This window comes from Callorhinchus milii, unplaced genomic scaffold, assembly GCF_018977255.1.
Source record: "Callorhinchus milii isolate IMCB2004 unplaced genomic scaffold, IMCB_Cmil_1.0 Scaffold5, whole genome shotgun sequence".
Classification (NCBI taxonomy): Eukaryota; Metazoa; Chordata; class Chondrichthyes; order Chimaeriformes; family Callorhinchidae; genus Callorhinchus; species Callorhinchus milii.
The window spans coordinates 33,840,020-33,852,978 of record NW_024704746.1 but is presented as its reverse complement, the minus strand read 5'-3'; the positions used below and the strand labels follow the sequence as shown (position 1 = coordinate 33,852,978).

General features: G+C 39.5%; 1 protein-coding gene across 2 annotated transcripts in view; it reads right to left on the bottom strand.

Moving 5' to 3' along the window:
* Nucleotides 1–12,959, bottom strand: part of chst11 (carbohydrate (chondroitin 4) sulfotransferase 11) — an 81,413-nt gene that overhangs the window by 39,954 nt on the left and 28,500 nt on the right. For both annotated transcript variants that reach the window (XM_007895289.2, XM_007895290.2), the window contains exon 2: nt 10,761–10,846. In XM_007895289.2, coding sequence (XP_007893480.1) covers nt 10,761–10,846 — 86 coding nt within the window. The remainder of the gene's footprint in view (nt 1–10,760; nt 10,847–12,959) is intronic.

The following is a 12,959-nucleotide window of genomic DNA, read 5'->3' as shown; positions in this document are numbered from 1 at the left end:
CAGAATTCAGTCAATTCAGGAGAAGGGGAGCGGGAGAATACTGATGGGGAAGTGAAATGGATTGAGTTTAAAAATACTTATTTTCTGAAGCTTTGGAATAGAATTCTGTATTGAAAATGAAAGGAAAAAAGGCAATCTTACTATCACATATTCCATGTTTAACATCACCATTCCTGTTCAAATACACAGCACACACAGTCTCTTCTGTTAGACGCATTATTTCAGTGGCACAGCTCTCCGATCCTCAGATCAGGAGAAAACAAAACAAAACCACTGAGATGGAAGACCCAGAAAAACATTTGCCCCATTCAAAACTTTTTGGAACTCTTCGCACCCTCCCCAAACCTTCCCACCAACACACACACTTCTTAACTTTTGGTTGAAAAGAGGCAAGAAAGATAATAATAATCTTTACATTTGGTGTAGCGCCTTTCATGCCAGGAGAATATCTCAAAGCCCAACACAGGATACTGTAAAGTAGAATAACTGTGTGCTTTTTTTGGGTATGGGTGGACGAGTTAGTTAATTTTGTGCACAATAATGGCTGCTATATTGGGTGGAGATGCAGTTCTTGAGCTCTTGCCTGTAAACTGATGACTATGCTTCAGTGTGGAAGTTCAGCACTAAAGGACGAGTGCCCTGTGAACCTCTTGGTCTATCACAGCGACTCAGACTGTGAAACTGAGTAGTGTATGAGTAGCATTGATGTGTCAGAGAGGTTTGTAAAACCACAGGAGGAAAAAGTAAAGCTTGTTCTGCCGGGACATTATCGGGTTTGTTCATTTAGGAGTGAAAGCTAAAATGGTACAAAGCTCTCAATTCTATATCAGTCATCGAGGGTTTTATTTACACGTCCAGAGTCCTGTGCTTCCCACAGACAAGACTTATTCATGTTGCAGTTCCCTCAGAAATTCAGAAACTTAAGAACAAGAAATAGGCAGTTACACATCAAAAGTGTCTCCGGTTAAAGATAAAAAAAAGGGCAGGTCAGTAAAAAATCTTGCATATTGGATTTGAAGCATTTATTGACATCAGTCAATTGTTCAAGACAAGAATGTGCAGCGAGGCCTGCTGAAATTGAAACTAAAATTAAAAGAGTGTGATTACCACTGAATGATAGGATGGACATTTTTTTGATGAAACTTGTACAAAGCCATTGCATATTGTATCACTGAGAGCATTATTTTTTTTTACTGATGTTTAACATATAAAATGCTCACAAAGTCAAGGTTCGTGCTGCAACAGAAATATGCGAACTTTCCCAAGGAGTAATATAGACGCTGTGAAAGTGGAGATTTCTGAGCCAATCACTGCACAAGTTGAGTCCAGAGACTCTTGAGTACCTTTTAAGAGTACGGTTCTCTTCAATTGTCTCCCAGTTTATTGGAATAATGGACTCGCTCATCCCCTATGATCTGGTCTACTCTTCTGTGTATATTGTGACATAGGTGGATAATAACAATAATAATCCTTTCGTTTGTTAAAGTGTCTTTCATGTCAGGAGATCATCTTAGAGTGTTTAACAGGATTTACTGTAAAGTGTAATGACTGTGTATTTGTAGGTTATTGTAGCAGACAATTTGCACACAGCAGTGTCTCAAAAACATCCATGAAATGAATGGCCAACTTTATTTAGGGGATTGTTAGTCAGGATTTTGGGAGACAGTCCCTTCTCTTTCCAAATAGTGCCAAGGCCTCTTTAACATATACCTGAAAGGGCAAACAGAGAGGACATTGGTTTAATGTCTCATCTGAACACATTACTAACCTATTTTTTATAGCAAGTGGGCAAATGGCCAATTCTACAGATAATTTTCAAATGGTTAAGTGCTTTAGAACACAATTGCACTGTACAAATTAACTTAACTTAAAATTAAATTAAAATTAAATTAACTTGCAAAAAGAGATGTCAGAACTCAGTCCTTTTAACAGCAGCATGTTTCTAATAGTTTGCTTTCTTGAGGACTTCATTTCTGTTTCTAGCAAAGACTAAACAATGCATTTTCTCATGGCCAAAAGCCATGCCAAGTGCCAAATATTTGGGGAGGACAAGTTTGCAGGGCTATGGGGAGAGAGTGGGAGAGTGGGATTGAATTGGATAGATCTTTTCAAAGAGCCAGCACAGACACGATAGGCCAAATGCCTCCTTCTGTGCCTGTATAATTCGATGAGTCTACCTCGGCCTTTCCTTCGCCTGGGGAAGAGCTAAAGAAACTATTTTGCAGCTGGATAAAATGGATTATTCTTTTGATCTTATTGTGTCTGCAATTTGAAGATGAGCTATTCCCTCTAATCTTGTCACTTCTGCATCACATTCAAAACATTGTGTATTTGAAAAGCAGTCCTTTGATGTAGAGCTACTTTGAAAAATATGAATGGAAGAAGGTCGGTTTCCAAAGAGCAATCCTGTTATGAAAGGGTTAATTAAGGGTTAATTAATATTTGAAGGCAAGGAGAAAAGAGCATGTGACTGACCTATATTAAACCACTTGTTTGAAGCAATTTAGACTAAAAAAACTTTCCACAGAAATTTGCAGGTTTTCCCCTGTTGAGCTGTGGGTGTCTCAACGCTCCACTACACTGAACAAGGAGCTTACTGATTGGCAATGTACAGGGAGAAAGAAATGCTGATTATTCAGAGGAATGGGAGGGTGAACTGCAATTAAGAAAGTACTGCATGTGATGGGCTATAAACAGCGAGTGAACTGTTCCACCTGCCATCCCAGTCAACCATTTCCTAAAGATTATACTAGAATGGGAGTAATGGATCACATACCATCATTTAGGGTCTATTACAAAGATGTCATATGATTTGCTTGCATAATTTACAAAACAGGGCACAGCCCTCCATTGTTCCCCTGGTTACTCATTTATTGTACCAAATACTGCCCAGAATCAATTCTACTCACTTTCGTGTAGAATGCTCTTCACAAAGATAATGGTGCTCACATCAGCATCATCAAGGAAAAGTATAATAGTCAGCATTGAGTGACTGACTTGATATCTATATACAAACGCAACAGCAAATGAAAGGAGAGTTTGTACATATCAGACGATGCCATACTGCATGTTGTAAATCTCTATTCCTGGTCCTTAAGATCATTAAAATTCCCTCCTTGCAACGTGACTGAATACATGGGCATTTTAGAAGTGCAAGGTTCAGTATTGAATGGGAGTTGTACATTGATCTAAGTTGTAAAAGGCAGGACCTAGTTAAAGCAATGCAGCAGTAAATGTTGACATGGAGAGCCATTGAGACTGCAATTCCTTGCTCATGGTTCAAAGTGCTAACACGCAAACGGATTTTAAAAAATTAGCTAAAACTGCAATTGATCAAACATTCACACTACTGCAACCTGCACTAACTGCATCTGCAAGCTTTGTCTCAGTACAATATGTCCCAAAAGATTTGTGAGTAATTAAGAATAAAGTGATCTGATGATGAGCCTGGCAGTTAAAACTCGTGGATTTAATCATTTGCTTAATCTTGATTTGATGCCATCGTCCTTCACTTGAACATCAATTACAGCAGTGATTTTTGTCAAAACAGTTTGCAAGATTTAACTTGCCAATTAAACCAAACCAACCTGTCTTGCTTCACCAGGATGGACAACAGTCTTATAGTTCAGTCAATTCTCACATTGGCAAGAAACACGAAAAATCAAGGGACTAGACTTTGAATGTGCACAGCTGAAGATACAGTAAGAGAGCCAATTTAAAGTAAAAAAGTCAGAGCTTGTTAATGCTTTTCCATCATTAATATATTTCAAGATTCACAGAAGAATTTGTGTCTGAAATTTTACTGCATTTCAGCCATGCTAGTATTATCAGATCACACCTCTATTCTAAGGGAACAAAAGGTATTTCAACAATAACAAAACTTGCATTTATATAGCCCCCTTCACGTGGGGTTGCGCCCTGAAGCACTTACTTCACAAAATATTAGAGTAGCCTGTGCAAAGTTGGAAAGTTGTGCATTTCAGAAGCCTGAAAATACTCCTTCACGGTAATCTAGTCTCTGACCTATTGCTACAATGACACGTTTGTATGGATACCTTTGGCATATTTTAAAAATAATTGGTCTCAGTATTTTATTACCAAAGTGCAAATCATTTTTTAGGTGTGTCAGGTTGAATTATAATAATAATAATAATAATAATAATCCAATAAGAATTGGTAGGATTGTGAGTCAGAAGGCTGTAGATTCAAGCCTCCAGCCTCCATGGTTTGAGTTCATCTATTATAATAATATAATAATCCTTGCTTTTGATATCGCGCTTTTCACATCTTCTTGACATCTCAAAGCGCTTCACAGAATAGACTGTAAAGTGAATTGACCGTATATTTGTGGGCGAAACGAGGCAGCCAATTGCGCACAGCAATGTCCCACAAACAGTCATGGATTGAAAATGACCAATTTATTATTATTGTTTTTATTTTTTGGAGGGATTATTATTAGGCGTGTGGAATAAGGAAACTTGCTCAAGGTTTCGCCCTGCCTGGAATTGAACTCAGGTCTCTCACTTGCAAAGCGAGTGCTCTAACCACTGAGCGACAGGATGTTACATTTATTGTACTGTTTTGCATTGCTGGTAACAATGCAATAGATTTAATTAAATAATAAAGTTGGTATAAAATGCAAATTTCCCCACCTTAACATGACCAAACAAAATCAATTCGGATAAAAAAAATGTTGTTTAGTGAGCAGCAACGAGTGGTTAGGCATTTCAAGAATAAACCAGTCAAGTATCTTAAAAGAGCACAAATTACAGTCTCAATGGCTCTCCATGTCAACATTTACTACTGCATTGCTTTAACTAGGTCCTGCCTTTTACAACTTAGATCAATGTACAACTCCCATTTAATACTGAACCTTGCACTTCTAAAATGCCCATGTGTTCACTCACATTTCAGAACCTCCGTAGAAGTCATTTTCCGTGGATTTATAAAGCTCTGCATATTACAGCAGGAGATTAGGTGCACACAGCTCACAGAATAATAGAGCAACTTCCACCTCACCACCATCTTTCACAAGAAATCCTGTTATAGTTGAATTTGAGAGTTTAAATCCTCTCAGTGCTTCAGAGCACTCACTTTCCGCACCACTTTCCATTCTAGCTCATCAATGTTTTCCAGTAGAGCTGCATCACAAGTACTGGAAATGTTGCCCAGTATAGAAATGTTCCAATAATTCTCCCGTTTTGATGGCAGATATCATAGACATCATAGTGTCAAACAGGAATCTTTGGTGAAACAATATACATTTTTAGAGTTCGGTCTGCCAAAAGCAGTAAAGCAAGAGGAGCTGATAATTAGGGCCTTTGATTACCATGAATATTTACTGATATCCATTATATTTACTGGGGTACTAAAATTCACCATTTAACTCGTGGCTCCCATCCCTAAAGGAATATTTAAGTCAGGATCTATTCTTTTTCTCCAATCTAAGTGAGGTTGAAGGGCCTTTAACTTTCCCTCTCGGTACTTAAGGTATTGTTCCCCGATATGCTGTGCTACTATTTTACTTCTAACAAAGGGAATAGCTGATCCCAGCATCGTTGGAAACGGCAAACACAACCGTCTTCTTTTATTGCACTAACTGTAGTATTTGGCTTACAGCAAGTTACATGGGAATTGAGCTGTGAAGATGTACAGCTGTCGTCAGGTTTACACTCAACATGTAATGGAAAGAGGCACAAGAGAGATTACACAATGTCACACTGCGCAGTTACACTGCTGCACAGGAAACAATGGCTGATTTAATAGCTGCAACCATCCTCAGAATTAGTAATTACAAAAGCACAAACACAGCAATTCCACTTTGAATGACAAAGTATAAACTACTAAATGTGGTGTGGGAAGTTCCGTGTTGTGGAGTTTTAGTTCCTTGATTGTCGTCATCAGTAAGGAGGTTCAGAGAATATTAATAGTTGAGGATCATAACTACACTGATGTAATAAATATCAAATATTACTGTTAAATCCATCTCACTGCCTCTGCAGCACCAGCAGAGCAAACCTATTTTTCATAGTATATTTTAACCCGCACTATACACAGCGTCAGCCTAGACTATGAGCCCAAAATCCCAACATGGGGGTTGAACCCACAACCTTCTCTGACTCAGAGACGAGAGTGCGACCAACTGAGCCAGGCCAGAATTTTGTCTCCTTAATCATCTAGGCCTGATAGTGAGATTATACAATCAGTCTGTGATTTTTAAGTTTAGGGCACACCCAACATTTTCAAGAGATGATTATATACATTAGTAAGTTACAGATTTTCACAATTTAGAAATGAAAACAAAGTCAGAGCGTAAATGTCCCGCTCAGTTAAGGTACATTCAGTTCCGCTTACTGATTGCCCATTCCTAGAGACAACTGGGACAAATCCTCAGCAAACCAGTCTCTGCTGTTCAGGAGAAGTTAGCACTGCCTGTTACTAATGATGAGAGGAAAACCATAGATGTAACAAGCAAAACTACTGTGAACTGCTTCTATTTACTGTCCAATGACCCATGTTTAGTGTGCAAGCATTTGTATGAACTACCAGTTTCACGAGCTGGAGTCAATGTTCTTTACAGCTTGTCATACATACCCAGAGTAACAATGGGACTGTGAGAATCACAGAACTGGACCTCAGTCTGAAAACACCTCCAGATGCTGTAGTGTGGACAGGAAAAGCTCTCCATTTTGGAGCTCACTGGAGAGCCCTTCCAAATTCCTCTAGTCTTAACCTTGAGCTCCCTGTCTTCATATTTAAGGTTGTGAAGAATTTTAAAAATTTCTTAATTTCAGTCTTGATTTGGAAGCTGTTTAAAAGTTTTCTAAAATTCTGCAGAGTCTTAAATATGAAGACAATTGCCTGAGTTGATAATGGACTATATCTATTGCTCCCAAGCCTCTACTTGTGTGCAAAATAGCACATGAAACACACATCACTGTCTGGACACAAAATGATCAAGAAAATCCCTCACTGGGCAGATTTTGTCCGGCAGATTGGTCTTGCTGGTATTTGGCAGCAAATCTTTCAACCTCTTTCCATCATGCTTCATACTCTATTTGTTCTGCATTGACTAGTTGTGTGCACAGTCATTAAAGGGAAGCCATTGTATTACTCTGCTCTTGGCTTGTGAGAAGTCAAAGAATCTCTCACCACTTTTGTGCTGGCACAAGTAGGTATTGAGAAAACAGCAGGATGTGGCAGGAGAGTTGTTTGTGAAGAACAGTGAGTTTCACACGCATAAAGACTGGAATTCCAAATTAACAAAATCACACTTAATAACCACTATAGCTCACTTTATTCTCAGATCAGCTGTAAGATTTTCCAAGCAGCTTGACAAACAATGCACCACCCAAGCTAGGCGTCTACACTATAAAAGGACAACAAAACAATAAAGAATTTTCAAATGTTTTATTTTTGTGCCTTTTGCTCGTGTTATAGAATCACAGAATGTTACCATAGAAAAGAGCCATTTGGCTCATCAAGTCCGCGCTAATGTTTTTCTTCACATGAACCACCTAATCTAATCCCACTCTTCTGTTCATTTCCCATATCCTTTATAGAGGCAGTAGAAGGCCACATTGAGAAAAAAAAGGATATTTTTCTAGTGGTGTAAAGTCAGATTAGATGTAGCACTCCGAGATGCCGTCTGGTGTGAAGGGTGCTATATAAATGCACGTTGTTATATTCTCTTCAAACCACTACGCTTTCCTGCTGGAATCCATTACAAGCTGCAACATTACTTACGCCTCAAGTTTTAAGTTTTCAAAGGCTTTCTCACACTCACACAACATTTGATAGTGAGGCAATGGAGGCACAGAATCCTTTCAACAGAAAATAAATACATCCAAGGAGATTTTGAGAAAAAAACAATCTGAAACTTTTAGTAAAGGTAGGAATTGAACAATAGATAACTGAGAGTAAGTTGCGGGTTATTAATCTAGATACTCATTTATGGAAATTACAGTCCTATGTTAAGTTGCTATTATATCGTTGATGAGTGCAGTTGAGGGTTTGAAGCAGGAAATCTCAGAATTTGAATGGAAAAATGCCAGCATTACATGCTGATTAGGGAAGTATCTTTTCTAATATGATAAGGTTTACAGCACAAAGGAGGTTATTTAAGCCCATTTTGTCTGTCCTGCTGCTATTTCCCCCATTGGAGCCAGCTACTCTGATCCCATTCCACCTGCTCTTTCCCTGTGTCCTTTAAATATTTTTTTCAGGTATTTATCCTTTTTAAATACTGTTAAATAATTAAACTTGCAATGTTATAAACCATAATATGTTTTGTCTATCCAGATCCCTTTTTCCTGAGTCTTGAGGTGTCAGTAGATACTTCATACCCTTCTTTGGGAGAGAGCAAGTTCATGGAAGCCCAGCAAAGTTAGATAATGGCTAAAGAAATCCTGTAGTCCTGCAGCTCAGAGGTTAGAGACTCCCCTCGCAAGCGAGAGCACCTAATGGGTTTAATGCCCAGGCAGGGCGAAATGTTGGGCAAGTTTTCTTACTCCACACGCCTCGGTTTACCTAGCAGTAAATAGGAATCTGGTTGTTAGTCGATTGGCGGATCGCTTTTAGAACACTGACAGCCTAAGATAAGAAATTATTAAATGAGTTGAGGCTCAGCAGCTCAGTTTATTTGACACAAAAATGGAGGAAATGGTCCCTGGTGATTCAGAAAGCTCATTCAATAGGTATCTGAGCCACACAAACCAAGGAGGTCTTTGATCCCTTTGATTTGATCCCTGGTCTGACCTTAGGTTAGCTCAGCCGAGGTGGCTGTATGAACTCCACAATTTCCTCAGTGCCCTCAGGTTAAGGAAGGGGAATCAGCCAGGCTTCCGGCACTCACTTGCTGTCTCGTCATCCCTTGCTGGAAGTACAGATGTTGGGTAAAGGGCAGGATCGGGCTCAGCTGTGATATTTCTCCCCTGCCTCTCCCTACACTCTGCCAAATAACTCGCTGCCACTCAGGCTCAAGGCTCTCACATGAATAATTGCCACTTACTTTTTTGAGATACTACAGGGCACCAGTGGAAGTGTACCTCACTAGAAGGAAAATGAATCAATACAGAAAAATTCAAACTGGGTCTAGATTTATTCTATTTATGTGGCATTTTAGAAGATCCATAATTTGGAACATTATTCGATTCAAGCTTGAAGTCTTGCCGTTTTGTAAATTAACTTGCAGAAAACTGGCTTCAAAATTAAAGCTATATTTAAGAATTTGCCAAGTTCTGGATGTTCTGAAACCCTACAGAAATAGACCCAGTTGAAATTTCTCCCCTCAAATGTCTTCAAGAGAGAGGGAAAGAAGCGGAAATGTATGCAATAAACAAGCAATCTTTTTCATGAATTAATTACCGAATTGAGGTCACCTATAATTCTCCCTGAACACACATGGTATTTGCACATGGTTTATTATTACCCAATTCCCCCCACCCCCACCACCCCGTCTATTGTATAATTTTTTACACTCCCCCCTCTAGCTTCTCAGTCTAAATTTAAGAACATTTCAAGGTAAAACTGCAAAACTGAGTAGCGTTGGATTAAAAGATTTAAGAAAAGAATTCCAACCTGACAGCTCATGCTTCTTGCAGACTGTTGTAGTCCCACCTCCCATCTTACACCATTCCACCATTGTACCCAAAGTCGGAATGTGAATCCGGTTCTTTGGAAAACACAGAGGAATGTGCTAAAAGGAGACTCATTCATCCCAGTCCTAAATATAGGTCATGAAAGGATTGAAGCAGCTGAACTAATTCTGTAAAGGGCACAACCCACAGGTGATCAGGAAATGTCAGTATACACTCAAACATTCCTCGAACGAAATATCTTTATTTCAAAGCAGACGACGCTTTCTGCAACATTACAAAGTGGTGAATTAGCATCCCAGCACAGATTTATACTGCATTGACATAAAAGGACCTGCAGACAGTCTGTGGTTGGAAGTTACCCAGACAAGGGCTTGGGAACTCAAATTTATTTATTTTACTCTTGTGATCACCTCTGCTACAAACCTAAAGTAAACCTCACCTGTTCTCAGCAACACGCACAGCAACATGGGCAAAGAAAGAATTATCATCTTCAGACTTTAATTTTCACTGAAAAAACAGAATTGTCTGCAATTTTTCACTTCAACAGGTTTGCAGCCCAACTTGTGAACAATAACTCTTGGCAAGGACCTCATTTTGGCACCTATGCCACTAAACACCTCATAGCAGGAAGCCAAGTTTCACCTACTGCAAATAAAGGATTACTGCATTTTATAAATCCCATTACTAAACATACCATTTCCATTAAATTTGCTGGAATTGTACAAAGCTATCCGGGATTCTTATAAAGGGAATAAGGTTGAGTCCTGACTTCAAACTAATAACATACTGCTTCATTGCCATGGCCTAGTGAGGACTGTGATTCCAATGAGAAGTGGATTTTATCCCTATAGACAGGTTCTACAATTTTTGGAATAAAATCCAACAAAGGCAAAGCATGACTGGGCATATTACAGCAAATAAGACCTGCTCCCCTCCGATTTGTGGAACTTTCTTCATGTTGATTTATTTCAGTACCATCATCTCCAAATTTAACTTCTAAGAGGCAGAACAAGATTCTTCTGGGTCCGGAGACATTATGTGGACTGGGTCCCTGTCAGACTTAGAACTGGGATATTCCTAATTTGGGCGAGCATCGTTGGGGCATTCAACAGTGGAATGAATGAGAGATCCGGTTGGGTGTGCGTGGAGCTCAGTACTGACCTGGGTTGGATTGTAGAGCTCTTGTAAAGGACTCCTCGATCCTTTCCTGCAGCAGATGTCTACCCCAAATGGCGTCCGGCGCATCACTGCCAAAACAAAACAAGAGATATCCGTCACTAGTAATTAATCATACTATCAGTGAAATGAAATAGGTGTAGCAGTGGTTTAGTGGGCTAGATACAATCTAACTTAATTTGTCAGTTTCTTAGAAATGCCTTGCCATTAGGAACTGGACTGAAAGCAGGTGGTAACTGTGTAGTTTACCTGTACAAAGCACCGACAAGTTCCGTGGTATTATCCAGCTAGGACTTCTCTGTCCATTATGGCTTTGGAGTACCACTCTGAAATGCTACATTAATAAAATAAATCTAAACCTACATGGAATTTCTCCCCTCAGATGTCTTGAGGAATACCACAATTTTGACCTCATTATTGTTTTAATATTTTTTTTCATATACAGGGGCTATAGTTCGGCTAGAGTCTAGAGTTCGGCTCTGGAACTCTATCCCCCAGTGCCTTCGCCTTGCCTCCTCCCTTTCCTCCTTCAAGGCCGGTCTCAAGACCTTTCTCTTTGACCGTGCCTTCAGCTCCCCTCTCAACTCTCTACCCCCTCCTCGCTCCCCTCCCTTCCCTCCCCTCACCCTGACCATTTCCCCCCTGCTCGGGTCCTGACCCAACTGTACAGCGTCTTGGGACGTCCTCCCGACGTGAAAGGTGCTCTATAAATGGAATCTTGTTGTTGTTGTATAAAGTCAAAACGTCTCAAAACCATTCACAAGTAATTGCTGTAAATGTAGTGACTGTGCATTTGTAGGTAAATGTGCTAGAAAATTTGCGCACAACAGGTCTCACAACCGGCTATGGAGTAAATGACCAAATTTTCTGGAGGATCGTTGATCAAAACACATGGGAAGTAACTCCCTTTATTACTAAATTAATCTAACAAAACCACGGAGCTATTAATACTGCAACAGTAGCATTAGAGTTCCAACCACTGATAATCTAGAGAGTGTCTTGAAAATTTAAACACATTTCTTTATCAGCTGGGGAAATCTGACTGCTCAGTATAGTGGTTCCTTCAATCTATGATTAGAATACCGTAACTACAGCATAAGTAATAGGACTGTGGCTTAAGAGGTCTTTTGCCCCTATTAAGCTCCTATGTTTGTCTGTCAGAATTCCCTCCGGTTTCTGGCTGCCCAGCTAGTGAGTCGAGTAGTTATTTGCCAGCAACAAATAATGTTGTCAAAATATCAGATTGCAGATCTATTGACTGACTGCACAAGCCACTGTAACACTTGTAAGAGGGCACCAACAGAAAGTAGATCAGCAGAAATCTCAGTGCTGTGGATCCTGGAGAGGAATGGATTTCTGAGACTATACAGTCATTTGGAAATAGGAAATAAATAGCAAGGGGAAAGCGACAGACAGGCAGCAGTAGGTGAAGGTGTGTGCGCAGCTTACCTCAATCATGAGGCAAAAAATGAATCGAAACAGAGGAGACAAAAGTCACCAAGAAATTCATTTTCAGTGTGAATGCCAATAATTCTCAGGGTTTGAAAGTGCCAGCAGCAGACCCCAGCAATATACTTGTGAAAATAAACATTGCAGCTTTTAAGACTGATCTATCGTACGGTTAAAAACTCCAAATCATTAATTCTTTCCACAGCCGATGATGTTAAGCTCCCAGAGCATTTCGCCCTCGCTGTGCTACGGTTTAATAAAAGATTAGTTTTGGGTTTCTTTGGAGACACGTTCAAGCTCCATATGGTTTCCACAATTAAACATTTCTGACAGTCAGTACAACAAGCATCACAGATGTTATAGCAGAGAGAAAGTGAGCTTAGTTTAAGCGGCTGGAAAGGAAATTTAGTATCATAAAAACGGATTAAGGTTTGGGATTTATAGTTTTCAATTCTAAAAGCAATTTAAAGTGTACAAAACTGTTCAAGTGTCACTGAATGCCGGTTTTAGAACTTTGTTCATCTGTTGACAATATGAGTACTGCAGTTCATCTCTTTAGGTAGGGCTCATTAATCGTTGTCATTTACTCACAGCCCCATTTATTATTTACTACCTTCCTTTATAGCAAAGGTACTCTTGGATCAAATATTCCATCTATTCTCTTAGAGAGAGCATTCCATTTGAACGCATTCTCTGCATGCTGTGTTTGAGCTCACCAATCCTTCATATTACATA